Genomic DNA, 12240 nt, shown 5'->3' with positions numbered 1-12240 from the left:
CACCACAACCCCCTCCCCCAAGCTGCCCTTCCCCATCCCTAAATAACCCAAATCAGGGCTGAGCTCATCGTCTCCCAAGCAGGACCCGGAACAGAACAGAGAGGGGCCGGTATTCTTTATGGTGGGGGTCCAACAGCCCCTCCCCAGCCCCTGCCTCGGGGTCCCCGAGGGCAGCCAGCCCTGCAGTGGGCAGATGGTGTTGGCACCGGCACCGAGCAGCTCCGTGTTGGCTGATGGACGGCTCTTGCGGGTGTTAAAGATACAAAAAAACCCCCCATCTCTTTGTTTAATAACCCCCTCCCCATCCCTCCCAAAGCCCAGATGGCTTCTCCTCGCCGGATCCCCCGCAGCCCGGCCAGCCCCGCTGCACACACAGCCCACGCAGCAGCTCCGCCGGGGGTTTCATTTTAATCCCAGGTCCTGCTTTGCCGACATGTATCACTTCTGCCGTGGGGAATGGCACGGCTTGGCATGGGGAGCCAAGAGCAGAGCAGCAGCCAGTCCCACGTCATGGGCCGTGTGCCACCGAGCCCGTGGCACTGTCTGTTGTGCCACCAGCCCCGCGGCTGCGGCGGGAGAGGGGCTGGAAGGGAATCCAGGATCCTCCTCATCCCGGGGGTGCCGCCGGCTCTCCCTCAAAGAGCTTTCAGCTCTAAACCCAAAACTTTGATCCGCCGGTAGCGCCATCAATGTTTAATGCGGCAAAGCCCTGGTAGGGCTCGGAAGATGAGCATTTTGAGGCCAAATTGAAGTTTCTAATATTATGATATTCAAATAATTTTAATCTGCCTGATGCTTCCCCAGGCATGTACCTGGACTGCTAATGAAGGGCTGCCTTCAGCCGCTGTTGGTTTTGACAGAAGACAAACAATCCTCTGCAGGTGCCGTCAAAGGGTTGGGAATGGAGGGGTCTGGGGAGGAAAATGGGGGCAAGCCTGCGCGGAACAAACATGTTGTGGCTCGGAGAGAAGGATGCCGTGTTTGCCTCAGCTCCTTGGGGAACAGCATTGCTCCCTAATTCTTTTTTAAGTGTTGGTTTGTGCTTGGTGAAAAATGAGGCTGGCACAGATGGATGATGAGATTTTGGGAAATTTCTGCCCCAGTGTACAGAGGGTGAAAAGGGTACAGTGAGCGCAGAGTCCAGCACCTATCAAATCTCATCTGATCCTTGCCCAGCCTTGGCCAAAGTTCCTCATTCCTCATTTCCCCAGTGCCACATGGATCTGAGCTGGGGCAGCTCCCACAGCCTGTGCAGTTCTCCAAGCCCCCATTTCTCCCTCCCCATGCCGTTGCCAGCTCTGAGTTTTCCCATCCATCCACCCAGCCCACACAGGGAATATTTCATTTTTACTGAGCTCTCCTGACCCACGCCGGCTGCTTAGGGAAATGGATTTCTTGCTGCCACAAGCATTGCCACCAGTCAGTATAAACCCAGGTGAAGAGGACATGGCAGGGATGATGGAGACCTTGGCACAGGGCTGAGGGGTCACCACAAAAATTCACCCTAAGGCAAGATGTGGTCCTGAAGCTGATTTTTAGACTTTGGGGGTGCAGACCTCCCTGATGTCTGGGTTCAGCCCTGGTGGGGGTCACCTGCAGAACAAAAGCAATGGTTTGAGGGGGCCCACACAGCCCTGGGGATGGTGATTTGCATCCCAGCAAAGGTCTCACCATCTCTGTAACCTCACAAGCAAGGCTTTTCCATCCGTTCTATTACCACACTGCTAACGGGAGAGGAGTTCATTTTTACCATTTAACGTTTCACGGATAATTAATTATTCTTCATCTTTCCAGCAAAAAAGGAAGAGCAAGTAGAGGGGCTATTCAAAGCAAAAAAAATGTCAGCTGAAACCCAGGGAAATTGCTGAATTATTTGTAACATCAAAGGCGAGCGAGGATGTGCTGATTTAACGGGGCCCTGTGCGAGGCAGAGCCCTGGGCACTGTGGTGATGCTGAGACTGGGATGCACTCGCTGCAGCAGTGGTCATGGGCAGTGGGGTGGATGAGGGGTCTGGGGGACACCCCAACCTCTGCCTGTGCTGCCCATCCTCCTCCTCTCACCTCCCTGTCGCTGTGAGCTGCCAGTTCTGCCTTTGCACGGTTGGGGTGTCCCTGTGACCTGGTGGGAGCCTCCAGTGCTCCCCAATGCTTCATTCATCACCAGAGGCAAGTGGCAAAATAAATAATGATATTTAACATTTCGTAATAACGACAATTAACCAGTAAATAATGCCTTTTACACCGCAGAAGCCAGAGGAAATTAATTCCCCTAATTAGCTGTCAGGCAGCACGGGGCAGTGGTGGCAGTGGGCAAAACTGGCAGCCCTGCCTGTGTTATCCCCCAATCCAAGGCATTGTCCCCAAACCCCAGTCACACCCCAAAATTTTACAGATTTGCAAAATCCACCATGCCACATCCTGGAAGCTCTGGTGAGCCCTAAATCACCCCTATCTCCCGTTAAAAAAATAATAACAGAAGATGGCAACAAAATGGTTTATGGCTGTAATAAATTGTGCTGGAGGAAAAACAGCCCCGTTTGCCTGGAAGCAAGGAGGGGTTTCCCATTGGCACACGAATGGAAGCCCTGTGTCCCACCACAGCTGGAGCCAGCAGTGACTAGTGGAAAGGGGGATTTATTGGAAGCAGTTTTTCCTTCATATCTCTGCCACCTGTTCACTCTGATCAGCTGAGCTGCCTGCCCTGGTGGGACCAGGTGGGGGAATGAGAGTGTTCCTGCCTGGCCAGCCCCAAGGGGTAGGAAGAGTGTGGCCCCTGTGTCCCCACAGAGCTGGGAGGTGGCCAAGGCTGCACCACCCGCTCGGCTTGGCTGGACTCTGCCCCGTTCCTCCCCTTGGCTCACCTCCCAGAGGGCACAGAGACAGAAGCAGGGACGAGGACGGACATGGCTGCCCCAAGCCAGCCCCAGAAATCCACCTACGATGTCATTGTCATTGGGGCCGGCATCCAGGGCTCTTTCACTGCCTGCCACCTGGCCCAGCGCCACAAGGACACTCTGCTGCTGGAGCAGGTATGGCGACCCCATTCTGCCACGTCCCCATTCCCAGCAGGCTGGGGGGGGGGGGTGCCTGGAGATCTGGCTGCCCTCCACCGTGGCACAGAGCAGAGTCACTGCTGACACTGCAGTCCCCAGCGCCAGGACCCCCTGTCCCCAGCACCAGGACACCCATTTCCTGCTGTTTCCCGGTGCCTGGTTGACAGGACAGCCTGTGTTCCAAGGTGCCCTCTGCCGCACGGCGCTGGTGTACACGGGGCTGGTGGGGTTGAGGGTCTGTGCTCACCCCCATGTCCTCTCCGCCCCACAGTTCCACCTGCCCCACTCTCGGGGCAGCTCGCATGGGCACAGCCGCATCATCCGCAGCGCCTACCCCCAGGAGTACTATTCCCGCATGATGCCCGAATGCTTCCGCCTCTGGCAGCAGCTGGAGGCCGAGACCGGCACCACCCTCTACAGGTGATGGGGACAGGGACGCAGCCACCCCCGGGCACGGTCCCCTCCCCGCGGGACTGGCGGCGGTGACCTTTGGGTTCCTTGGCAGGCAGCCGCCACTTCCTGGTAATTTTCGGGGCTCCATGTAGGAAATGTCATTAAGGAAATGAGCATCTAAATGATCCTCCGGTGCCGGGGTCAGGGCTGATGGCGCTCGCTGTATTTAAGGGGGAGAGTGTGATGTCAGTGTCCAGACCCTTCCCATGCATCTCACTCTGCCCTTGTCACCCGCATCCTACTGTGCGGTGCCCCAGCACCAGGGTGTAGCACATCCCAAGCATCACTGGTGTCACCGTGCCTCAGTTTCCCCCAGGGGCAAAGCAAACGGGGGGATCCGTGCAGGGAGGGGGAACAGTGCGAGCTGACGTGACTGGTGGGATGCAGGCAGACGGGACTGGTGCTGCTGGGGCCGCCGGGAGAGCCGGAGCTGGAGGCCTGCAGGAGGAGCCTGGGTGTTGACGAGGTCCTCGACGCGGCGGCGCTGGCTCAGCGCTTCCCAGGCTTCCGGCTGCCGGCCGGCCAGGTGGCCGTGCTGGACAGCACTGCCGGGGTGCTCTTCGCTGACCGGGCACTGCGGGCAGTGCAGGTAGGCGCTGCTGAGGGGATGGAATTCTTTGGGATGGGATGGTTTGGGATGGTTTGGGATAGGATGAGATGGGATGGTTTGGGATGGGATGGTTTAGGATAGGATGAGATGGGATGGGATGGGATGGTTTGGGATGGTTTGGGATGGGATGGGATGGGATGGGATGGGATGGGATGGGATGGGATGGGATGGGGGGGTCCCCTGGCTCTGTCCCCGCAGCCACCTCCTGTCACCCTCCTCACACAGGAAGTCTTTCGCCGACACGGGGGCACCCTGCGAGACGGGGAGAAGGTGCTGCGCATCGAGCCTGGGGCCACGGTCACTGTCACCACCACTGCTGGGGTGTACAAAACCCCCCGGCTCATCATCACAGCTGGAGCCTGGACTGGTGCCTTCGTGGAACAGCTGGGTCTCCACCTGCCGCTGCAGGTAAGGGTTGGTGGCACAGGGGGGTGGCACAATCATGGCCAGAGCTAATGGAGTGATTCCAGCCCCTGCGCATCGATGTCTGCTACTGGAGGGAGAAGCAACCTGGGAGTGCTCGCTTGGGCAGTGTCAGTCCCTGCTTCCTGACCCTGGGGCTGAGCCAAGCCCCCCACGGCATCTACGGGCTGCCCTCCATTGAGTACCCAGGTCTGATGAAGGTGAGCAGGGCACAGCTGAAGATGGGGGGATTCCTTCACCAGCGCACCCTGACCAGTTGTTCTCCAGGTGTGTCACCACCATGGCAGCCCCATTGACCCAGAGAAGAGGGATCAGATCCCCTCGAGTGCCCCCGGCCCTGACGTTGCTGTCCTGAGCAGCTTCATCAGCAGCTATCTACCCGGGCTGGAGACCCAGCCAGCAGTGAGGGAGGCCTGCCTCTACACGGTGAGACTTCCCCTGGGGAACAGATCCAGGCATCTGGGGTCTTGAGCCTTCCCCCACCCCAAGGTGGCCCCATTCTGTCTCCTCACCTTTACACCCTTGCTCCCCAGAACACTCCAGATGAAGATTTCATCCTGGACCGGCATCCCAAGTTCAGCAACATCGTCGTTGGCGCCGGCTTCTCAGGTAGGCCAGGGCAGCCCACCCCACAATCCTGCACCCCAGAGCTGTCTGGGGTTGTGGGGATGGTTGTATCCCCACCTTCCCTCTCCTTCCCACAGGCCATGGGTTCAAGCTGGCACCAGTGGTGGGCAAGTTGCTGTGTCAGCTGAGCCTGGGTGAGGAGCCATCCTACAACATGGCCCACTTTGCCATCACTCGTTTCCCCGGTGTGCTTGGGGCTGCACAGTAGGTGTGGGGCTCCAGATGTGCCCCCATGGCACCGCACTGGCTGCAGCTGCATCCCCACACCCTGTACACCTCCATCCCCATGTATCTCCATCTCCCTGCACCCTGGGGACTCCCAACATGCTGCACCTCCTCCAACCCTGCACCCCCAGTACCTTGCATCCCCATGTCTCCCACCATCCCAGCACCTTTGCATCCTTGCTTCCCCACATCCTTGCATCCTGGTACCCTGCCTCCCCACATCCCAGCATCCCCCAAGCCATGCGGTGCCAAAGCCATCTTTACCAAGCACCCACTCCTGGGGAACAAATTAAGCAGCTTTGTCACCCTCATGAAGATGGAGCTGGAGCAGCGCAGAGAGACACACTCGCTTAGGAGTCAAGTTAAATGTTTTAATGTTAAATGTGCCATTTTATTATCATTAGATCGCTCCCACTTAATGAAAGCGCATTAGCGCAGCGTGGCTTTATGGCAGCGAGCACCGAGCTTGGCCTGTGTGTGCTTCCAAGAGATGGTGGGGAAAGGGAAACAGCCTGCCAAGGAATGAGGGGGGGTCCCCAAGGTGCAGGGTGTCACTGGGGCCAGGTGCAGGGCACAGCACATGGCAGGGGGACAGCACAGGGCCAGGGCTGAGGCTGAGCCATGCAGGCAGCCAGCAATGCACATCATCATCTCCTCCGCGTTAATTATTTAACGCCGGCAGGCAGAGGCTCTGTCCCGCTGCTCATCTGCATATTTATGAAGATTGATAAATGATTCAGCACTGGCACCCACGAGGGTTTCCCCCCCCTCTCCCCTCCCCAGCACCCATGGGTGCAGCAGGCTCAGGCAAGAGGCCAGACTTGGCCTTTGCATGAAGCCCTGCCTCCTTGCTGGGGCTGGATGCATTCCATCAGACCCTTGCACCATGCAAACATCCCCCCCAAAACGGGGACACCCCCCAGGCAACATGGAGCAGGCAGCAGGCAGTATCACCAGCCAGAAATGACGTTTATTTTCATACTGAAAGTAAAGGGGGTGGGGGAAGATGCACAGCTGGGCTAGTGCAAAACAGCCAGGCAGAGGTGGGGGGCTAGGGGGGTGACAAAAACCCAGGTGGGCACATGGCACCCTGTCCCCATGTCCCTTCCCAGTTGCTGTGTGGCTGCTCCCCAGGGCCCGGCCAGCGAGAGAGACGTCTTTGGCTCAACTAAAAGGGGTGTAAGAGGACGGCAAGGTGCCGAAGGGGGGGAGTTTAAGTTATAAAACAAGGAGCCAGCAGGCACTGAGGAATAAATCCCGGGTGCCGGAGCAGCCGACTCTGCCGCCAAGGACAGACAGGAGGTGGGAGGGTGGGGGGTGCAGCCAGCGAGCCGGCCGGGCTGCTCCTCCCATGGCTGGGGCCGGGGGGGAGGCTGAGTGTGTCCCCCCCACCCCGCGCAGAAGAAATACCGGCTGCCCGGGGCGGCCCCCGGAGCTGAGCGTTCTCGGGGCGGTGGGAAGTGGTGGGGAGGGGCTAGGCGGGGGTCTCGGCAGCCCGGCTCTCCGCCTCGCTGGCACTGGGGGAGCTGCGGGAGGAGCGACGTGTGCTGTCCCCGGCGTCCTGCTCGTCGTCCCATCTGTCGTAGGTGAAGGTGTGCCGGGAGCTCGTGGGGCTGTGGGAGAAAACGGGGTTAGAGGGGGTGACACGGAGGGGCTCCGTGTGCCCAGCATGGCTTGGCTGCTGAGCACAACTTCCCTCTGGCTGCGGTGGGAGCTGTGGTGAGCCAGCACACTGGCAGCCAGCTGGATGGAGCCTTGATTGCCTCCTTTTTTATTCTTTCCGAGATACTTGGGACATGCCTCACTGCAAATAACTCCTCGCTGTGCTGAGCTGAGCCCCTGCTCTGCAGTGGGGCCGAGCTGAGCCTGCCCAGGAAAAGGCTTGTGGCTCTGGATGCCAACACCAGGGATGCCAACACCAGGGATGCCAACACCAGGGCTCCCAGACACCCTGACTGAGGGTCCTGGTTGTACCCGAGCCCAGGGCTGGGTGCTGGGGGTGTTGCTCCCAGGCATCCCATGGTATCTTCCCTTCCTCTGGGACAGGCAGCCCAAGGCAAGCACATTTCCAAAAGGCTTCTTTCCCTTCCTCCAGCCATTTTCCTATTCAAGCCATCAGAAAGGATGAAGCCTGCTCTGAAATCACTGCCAGCGAGCCTAAACACACCCTCTCTGCATCAAACAGCGTGCAGAGCTCCAGAGTTCTGCAGGTTGACGCCATTCACACCCAGAATTCCCACCACAGGCACTCAATGGGGCACAGGGCAACTCTGAGCTCCACCAGCCCAACCTGGGTGTCCCTCCCCTGCCATGGGTGCTGCCTCCCCCATGCTCACACACTGCAGTGGGTTAGTATCCATCCCACTCCCCTCTGCTCCTGGGGGCTGTGCTGCCCATCAAACTCTTAAAAATTTCCCGAAGGAATAAATCCAGATGTGTCCTGGCCGATGGCTGGGGGAGCCAGGAAGGGATTAGCACTCCCTGGTGTCCCGCAGCTGCTAATCCCGAACACGCTGTGTCCTGACAGCTGCCGGTCCTGCTGCAGCCATGCCAGGGAATCTCCCCACGGATGGAGATGCGATGGGGATGCCCCACAGCACCCCAAAGTAGGGCTGCCCCATCCCGGCAGAGGAGAACTGCGGAGTCAGGAGAGGGTTAGGACGAGCGGTTAGTGGCACACGGGGAGGTTCATGCTGCACGGCACACACCGCTCCCACCTCCTGCCTCAGTCGCTCTCGGGACGGTACAGGTACTTCATCATCAGGTTGTCCACCTGCTTCTTGCGCTGCTTCTCCTCCTTCTTGCCCCGGGCAGGACGTGTCGGCTCCTCGCTCCCCGCCGCCCGCGGGCCCCTCTTGACACTGGAGGTGCTGCGGTAGGAGCTGGTGGAGCCGGAGGAGGACTCGGAGGAGGAACTGGACTCGGATGATGACTGCTGCTTCTTCTTCTTCTTCTTGGATTTCTTCTTGTTTTTCTTGGCACGCTTCTTGGAGCTCTTCTTCTTCCTCTCCTCCTCTTCCTCGGAGGAGGCCGAGCTGCTGCGGCAGCGGCAGCTGTGCCGGGAGAAGTCGAGGGCGGACGCGGAGCGGCGCAGGCTGCCCGAGGGGCGGTCAGCGGCGCCCAGGGGGGCCGCGCTGCGGACACTCCGGACACTGCGGACACTCCGGCTGTCGTCCCCCGACTCGGCCTCGGGGCTGGAGTAGCCCCTGGCCCGCAGCGGGCGGTAGCTCAGCACCTCTTGGATGGCGGCCTCCAGGTCGGGGTCGAGGTAGGAGCGGTGCCGCACGGGGCGGGCGTCCCCGGGACCCTCCTCCTCGGAGGCCGCGCTGCGGGGCCGGGGGGGCACGGAGAAGCTGCGGGCCAGGAGGGGCTGCCCGCGGGACCCCTCGTCCGCCTCATCCAGGCGGCTGCGGGCCAAGGACAGCCGCGACTCGGGGCGGCCCTCGGGGCCCCCGCGCCGGCTCCTCAAACTGCCGGGGCTGGAGAGGGCGAAGCTCAGCACCGAGCACCCCTCGTCCCCGTCATCGCCGTCCTCCAGCCCGCGCCAGGAGGCGGAGGAGACGCGGCTCACTGGGGCGGAGGCGACAGAAGCTTTCTCTACGTCGGTGGCCGAGAGGGACCACCGCTTGTCCAGCCCCTGGCGGGCCCGGCCGCTGGCGTCGGCGAAGGCGCGGGCGATGACGGCCGCCCGGTCCTGGGGCTCCCCGCGGGCCGCCCTGCGCGGGGGGCGCTCGGGGGAAGGCGGCCGCTCGCCCAGGGCGCTGAACAGCGTCTGCTCATCCCCGCGGCCGCCTATGGAGTCCTTGAGGCCCGGCCGCTTCCTGTAGCTGAGGGAGCTCAACACGGACAGCGGGCGCTCCTCGGGCTCGGGGCCGTCCGGCGGGGCTGACCTGTGCCGCCGCACCGCCGCCCCGCACGCACCGGGGAGACAAGAGAGACACCGAGATGAGCGGGCGGAGGGGGGGCCGGGCGAGGCGGCCTCGGCAATTTGCGTCAGCGGGAAATGGCATGGTGGAAAAATGTCATGTAAATGTGGGAATTGTTCTAGCCCAGCACTTTGATTCCCCTTTAAAGTGTTGCCTTCAATTTATTTCATTGTTGGCTACCTGGAGCCTCTGCGTTTGATTCCCGACTTCAGAAAAGGTGGAATTATCTCCAATAACAAAATGTTTTACATCTGCACCGCTGAATAAATTAAACCAATTAACAGAAACCAGCTCAGATCTTTCCCCCCTGCTCAGCAGAGGGAGGGAGTCCCCTGGGACTCCTGGAGCCCTGCTAGGAAATTGGGTTTGGATAAAAGCAATCTGCGCTCAGCAGGCAAGCGTTTTCCAAGAGGAGGAGGAGTGGGGCTGTGTGCCCCAGCCCCACGCCGTGGGTGCACCTGGGCTTGTCCCCCACCTCTGCCAAAGGTTTCTGAGAGGTGTGGGGAGGATGTGTGGGGCTGCAGAGGAGGGCAGGAGGGAGCAGGGAATCAGTCCTGGAGTGGTGGAATGCTGCACAGAGCTAAAGCCCAGCACTGCAAACCCTGGGGAGGCAGATGGGGTAGGGGCTGTGGATGCCCCGTATGTCTCCAGGGTGGGATGAGGGAATGGGGACAAGGAAGTCCCCTTGGGCAGGGGGACATGTGTCCCCAGTGGAGACAGAGCTGCTCACCACCATTAACCCTTCCCTGGCCATCCACACAAGCACCAGGTGGGAACACAGCACCAAATGCCACATCCCACGGGCACCCACCCAGCTCTGTCCATGTCCCAGCACAGCTCAGCCTGTCCTCTGTCCACCAGCCCCGTGCCCAGCCCTGCACCCACCTGCTGCCCTTCAGGCTGCCGTCATCCGAGAGCGCTTTGCAGGAGCCTTTGTTCTTGGAGAGCCAAGACTTCACCCCATCCACGCGCTCCTCCAGCTCCGAGTCCACATCTGAGTCACCGTCACTGCCAGAGGAGCGGGTCAGGGTGGAAGAAAGCAAGAGTTCAGCAAGGGGCAGTGAGGTTTTGGGTACTGGAGAGATGGAAGTGCAATGAAAGGCACTGAACCCCTCCAGTACCCACTGCCTGCGTATCCTGGCATGGGTGAAACCCCATCCTGTGGTTCCTCTTCACCTCAGGGACATAATCTGCATGCACATAGTTCAACCTGCAACTCAGGGGCTCCCTGAAGCACCCCCAAACCACCCCTGTACTACCCAAAGGGCTCTTGCACCCTCTGCCCAACATCTCCCTGTCACTGCACGGCTCCAGAGCTGGAGACAGCAAGGCCTGGCTTCGGGGCAGCAGGCAGGGCACAGCTCCAGAAACACAGGAGAGATTTCCAGCTCCGGGATTGGGAAGGAAATAAGTGGGTTCATTTTATAGGCCGCCGTCGAGCGCAGAATTACAGCGAGGAAGAGCAATGCTGATGGCCCCGGGTAAACAGGAGTTTAGCAGGCGGAACAGAAACGACTCCAGCACGGCGGGCGTGGGAGCACAGCGGGCAGATTTACAGCCCTGCCGTGCCCGAGAGCCCCTGATTTACGTCCCGGCGTAAAAAAAAACCCCTATCTGGCTTAAACCATCTAATTTATAACGGCCATTCGTAACCATATTGATTGCCTTTAGAAAGAAGGTGCTGTCTGCATTGCAAAATCCATTCCTCCACGTTAAAAGCATCCCTGAATAAATCTCTCTTAATACCTCACCGCTTACTGCTTTCATTAGGGTTATGGCAGCACCGTCGGGATCTATACGGAAATTGAAGCAGTGTGGTCCCCTCTTGCCACCCCGCTCCCACCAGGCCACTCCAAGGAAGGGATGGGATGTATCATAGGATCTTAAATGGCCTTTTATCTGCCTGGTTTTAGGCTTATTCTCTGCCTGGGAATGAAGGCAAACAGCACAAGGGACAGGCTGGGATAGACCCTGTATATGAATCCTTCTCTTTTTAAATTCAGAGCAACAAGCCGCTCTCCATCCTGCGCATCTCCCTCCCCTGCAATACATCCAGGCAACGCTGGGCTTGGGGGAAAAAAAAACCACCAACAAAAAAACCACAGAACGACACCAAAAAAAAAAACCCAACAAACCCCGAAAACAAGCTCTGGGGGCAGCTAAGGCTTTTCTGACCAATGGAATTAAGCTCCACATCAAACACGGTTTATGTCCAGGAAAACGTGCCGTTAGTTAAGCAGGATCCGGGTCGATGGGGTTATTAATTAGTGGCAGCAGGGCTCCATTGCTGCCCTCCACACTGACACATTTGTCATCAGCCACGGCAGAGCATCACCCCCCACCCCATCCCAGGGGCTCATGCCGTCCCCATGCATGGGATGTGGTTATGTGCTGTGCTGTGCCGTGCTGTGGGTGCTGTTAGGGCATGCTGAGTTGGGCCAGTGGCATGCGGGACCCCGGCCCCTGGGGGTGAGGTGGGGGTTAGGGGAGGGGAGGAAGGAAAGAGATGCTCCTCACATTTTACTCTTTCTTTTCTGATACTTTGCCACCATGTCCTGCAAACTGGGAGGGGTTGGAGGGTGGGGGGGGGCAGGGTCAGAAAAGGGAGAAACACAACAGAAAAGAAATCAAATGAAAGGAAAATAAATTAAAAAAATAAGACCAAGTGGGTGGGAAACGGATATGGGCAAATTAAATTATGGGGAAAGGTCAGGGGAGGGAGGTGAGACTGCCCTGTGCCCCTGGAGTGGGGTTGCACTCAGATGGATCCCAGCATCCCAGGTTGGGTGCTGGAGCATATCCAAAGAAAGGCAACAGAGCTAGGGAAGGGTCTGATGAGGAGCAACTGAGGGAGCTGGAAGGGTCATCCTGGAGAAAAGGAGGATCAGGGGGGACTTTTTCACTCCCTACAACTTCCTGAAA

At 59.2% G+C, this 12240-nt stretch overlaps 2 protein-coding genes across 8 annotated transcripts in view; one reads left to right on the top strand and one right to left on the bottom strand.

The window, feature by feature from the left end:
* The first annotated feature begins 2845 nt into the window (after window positions 1-2845).
* On the top strand, window positions 2846-5816 carry PIPOX (pipecolic acid and sarcosine oxidase). Its single transcript, XM_083875138.1, has 8 exons — window positions 2846-3030; window positions 3326-3474; window positions 3895-4096; window positions 4343-4525; window positions 4588-4740; window positions 4808-4966; window positions 5074-5149; window positions 5245-5816. Exons 1-8 carry the CDS (start codon window positions 2905-2907, stop codon window positions 5373-5375), a joined length of 1179 nt encoding a protein of 392 aa, XP_083731264.1. The 5' UTR covers window positions 2846-2904; the 3' UTR covers window positions 5376-5816.
* Window positions 5817-6344: 528 nt separating this feature from the next.
* The window catches only part of MYO18A (myosin XVIIIA), a 37008-nt gene continuing 31112 nt past the window's right edge, over window positions 6345-12240 (bottom strand). For 3 of the 7 annotated variants that reach the window (XM_083875131.1, XM_083875132.1, XM_083875133.1), the window contains 3 exons: window positions 11836-11880; window positions 10204-10326; window positions 6345-7005 (listed from right to left, as the gene is read on the bottom strand). In XM_083875131.1, the coding sequence (XP_083731257.1) occupies window positions 6867-7005; window positions 10204-10326; window positions 11836-11880 (307 nt within the window). In that variant the 3' untranslated portion in view covers window positions 6345-6866. The other 4 variants (XM_083875134.1, XM_083875135.1, XM_083875136.1 and 1 more) reach the window with 2 other exon arrangements.

Source organism: Zosterops lateralis (assembly GCF_965231275.1).
Source record: "Zosterops lateralis genome assembly, chromosome: 19".
In the NCBI taxonomy this organism is placed as follows: domain Eukaryota; kingdom Metazoa; phylum Chordata; class Aves; order Passeriformes; family Zosteropidae; genus Zosterops; species Zosterops lateralis.
This window is presented reverse-complemented; position numbering and strand designations above follow the sequence as displayed.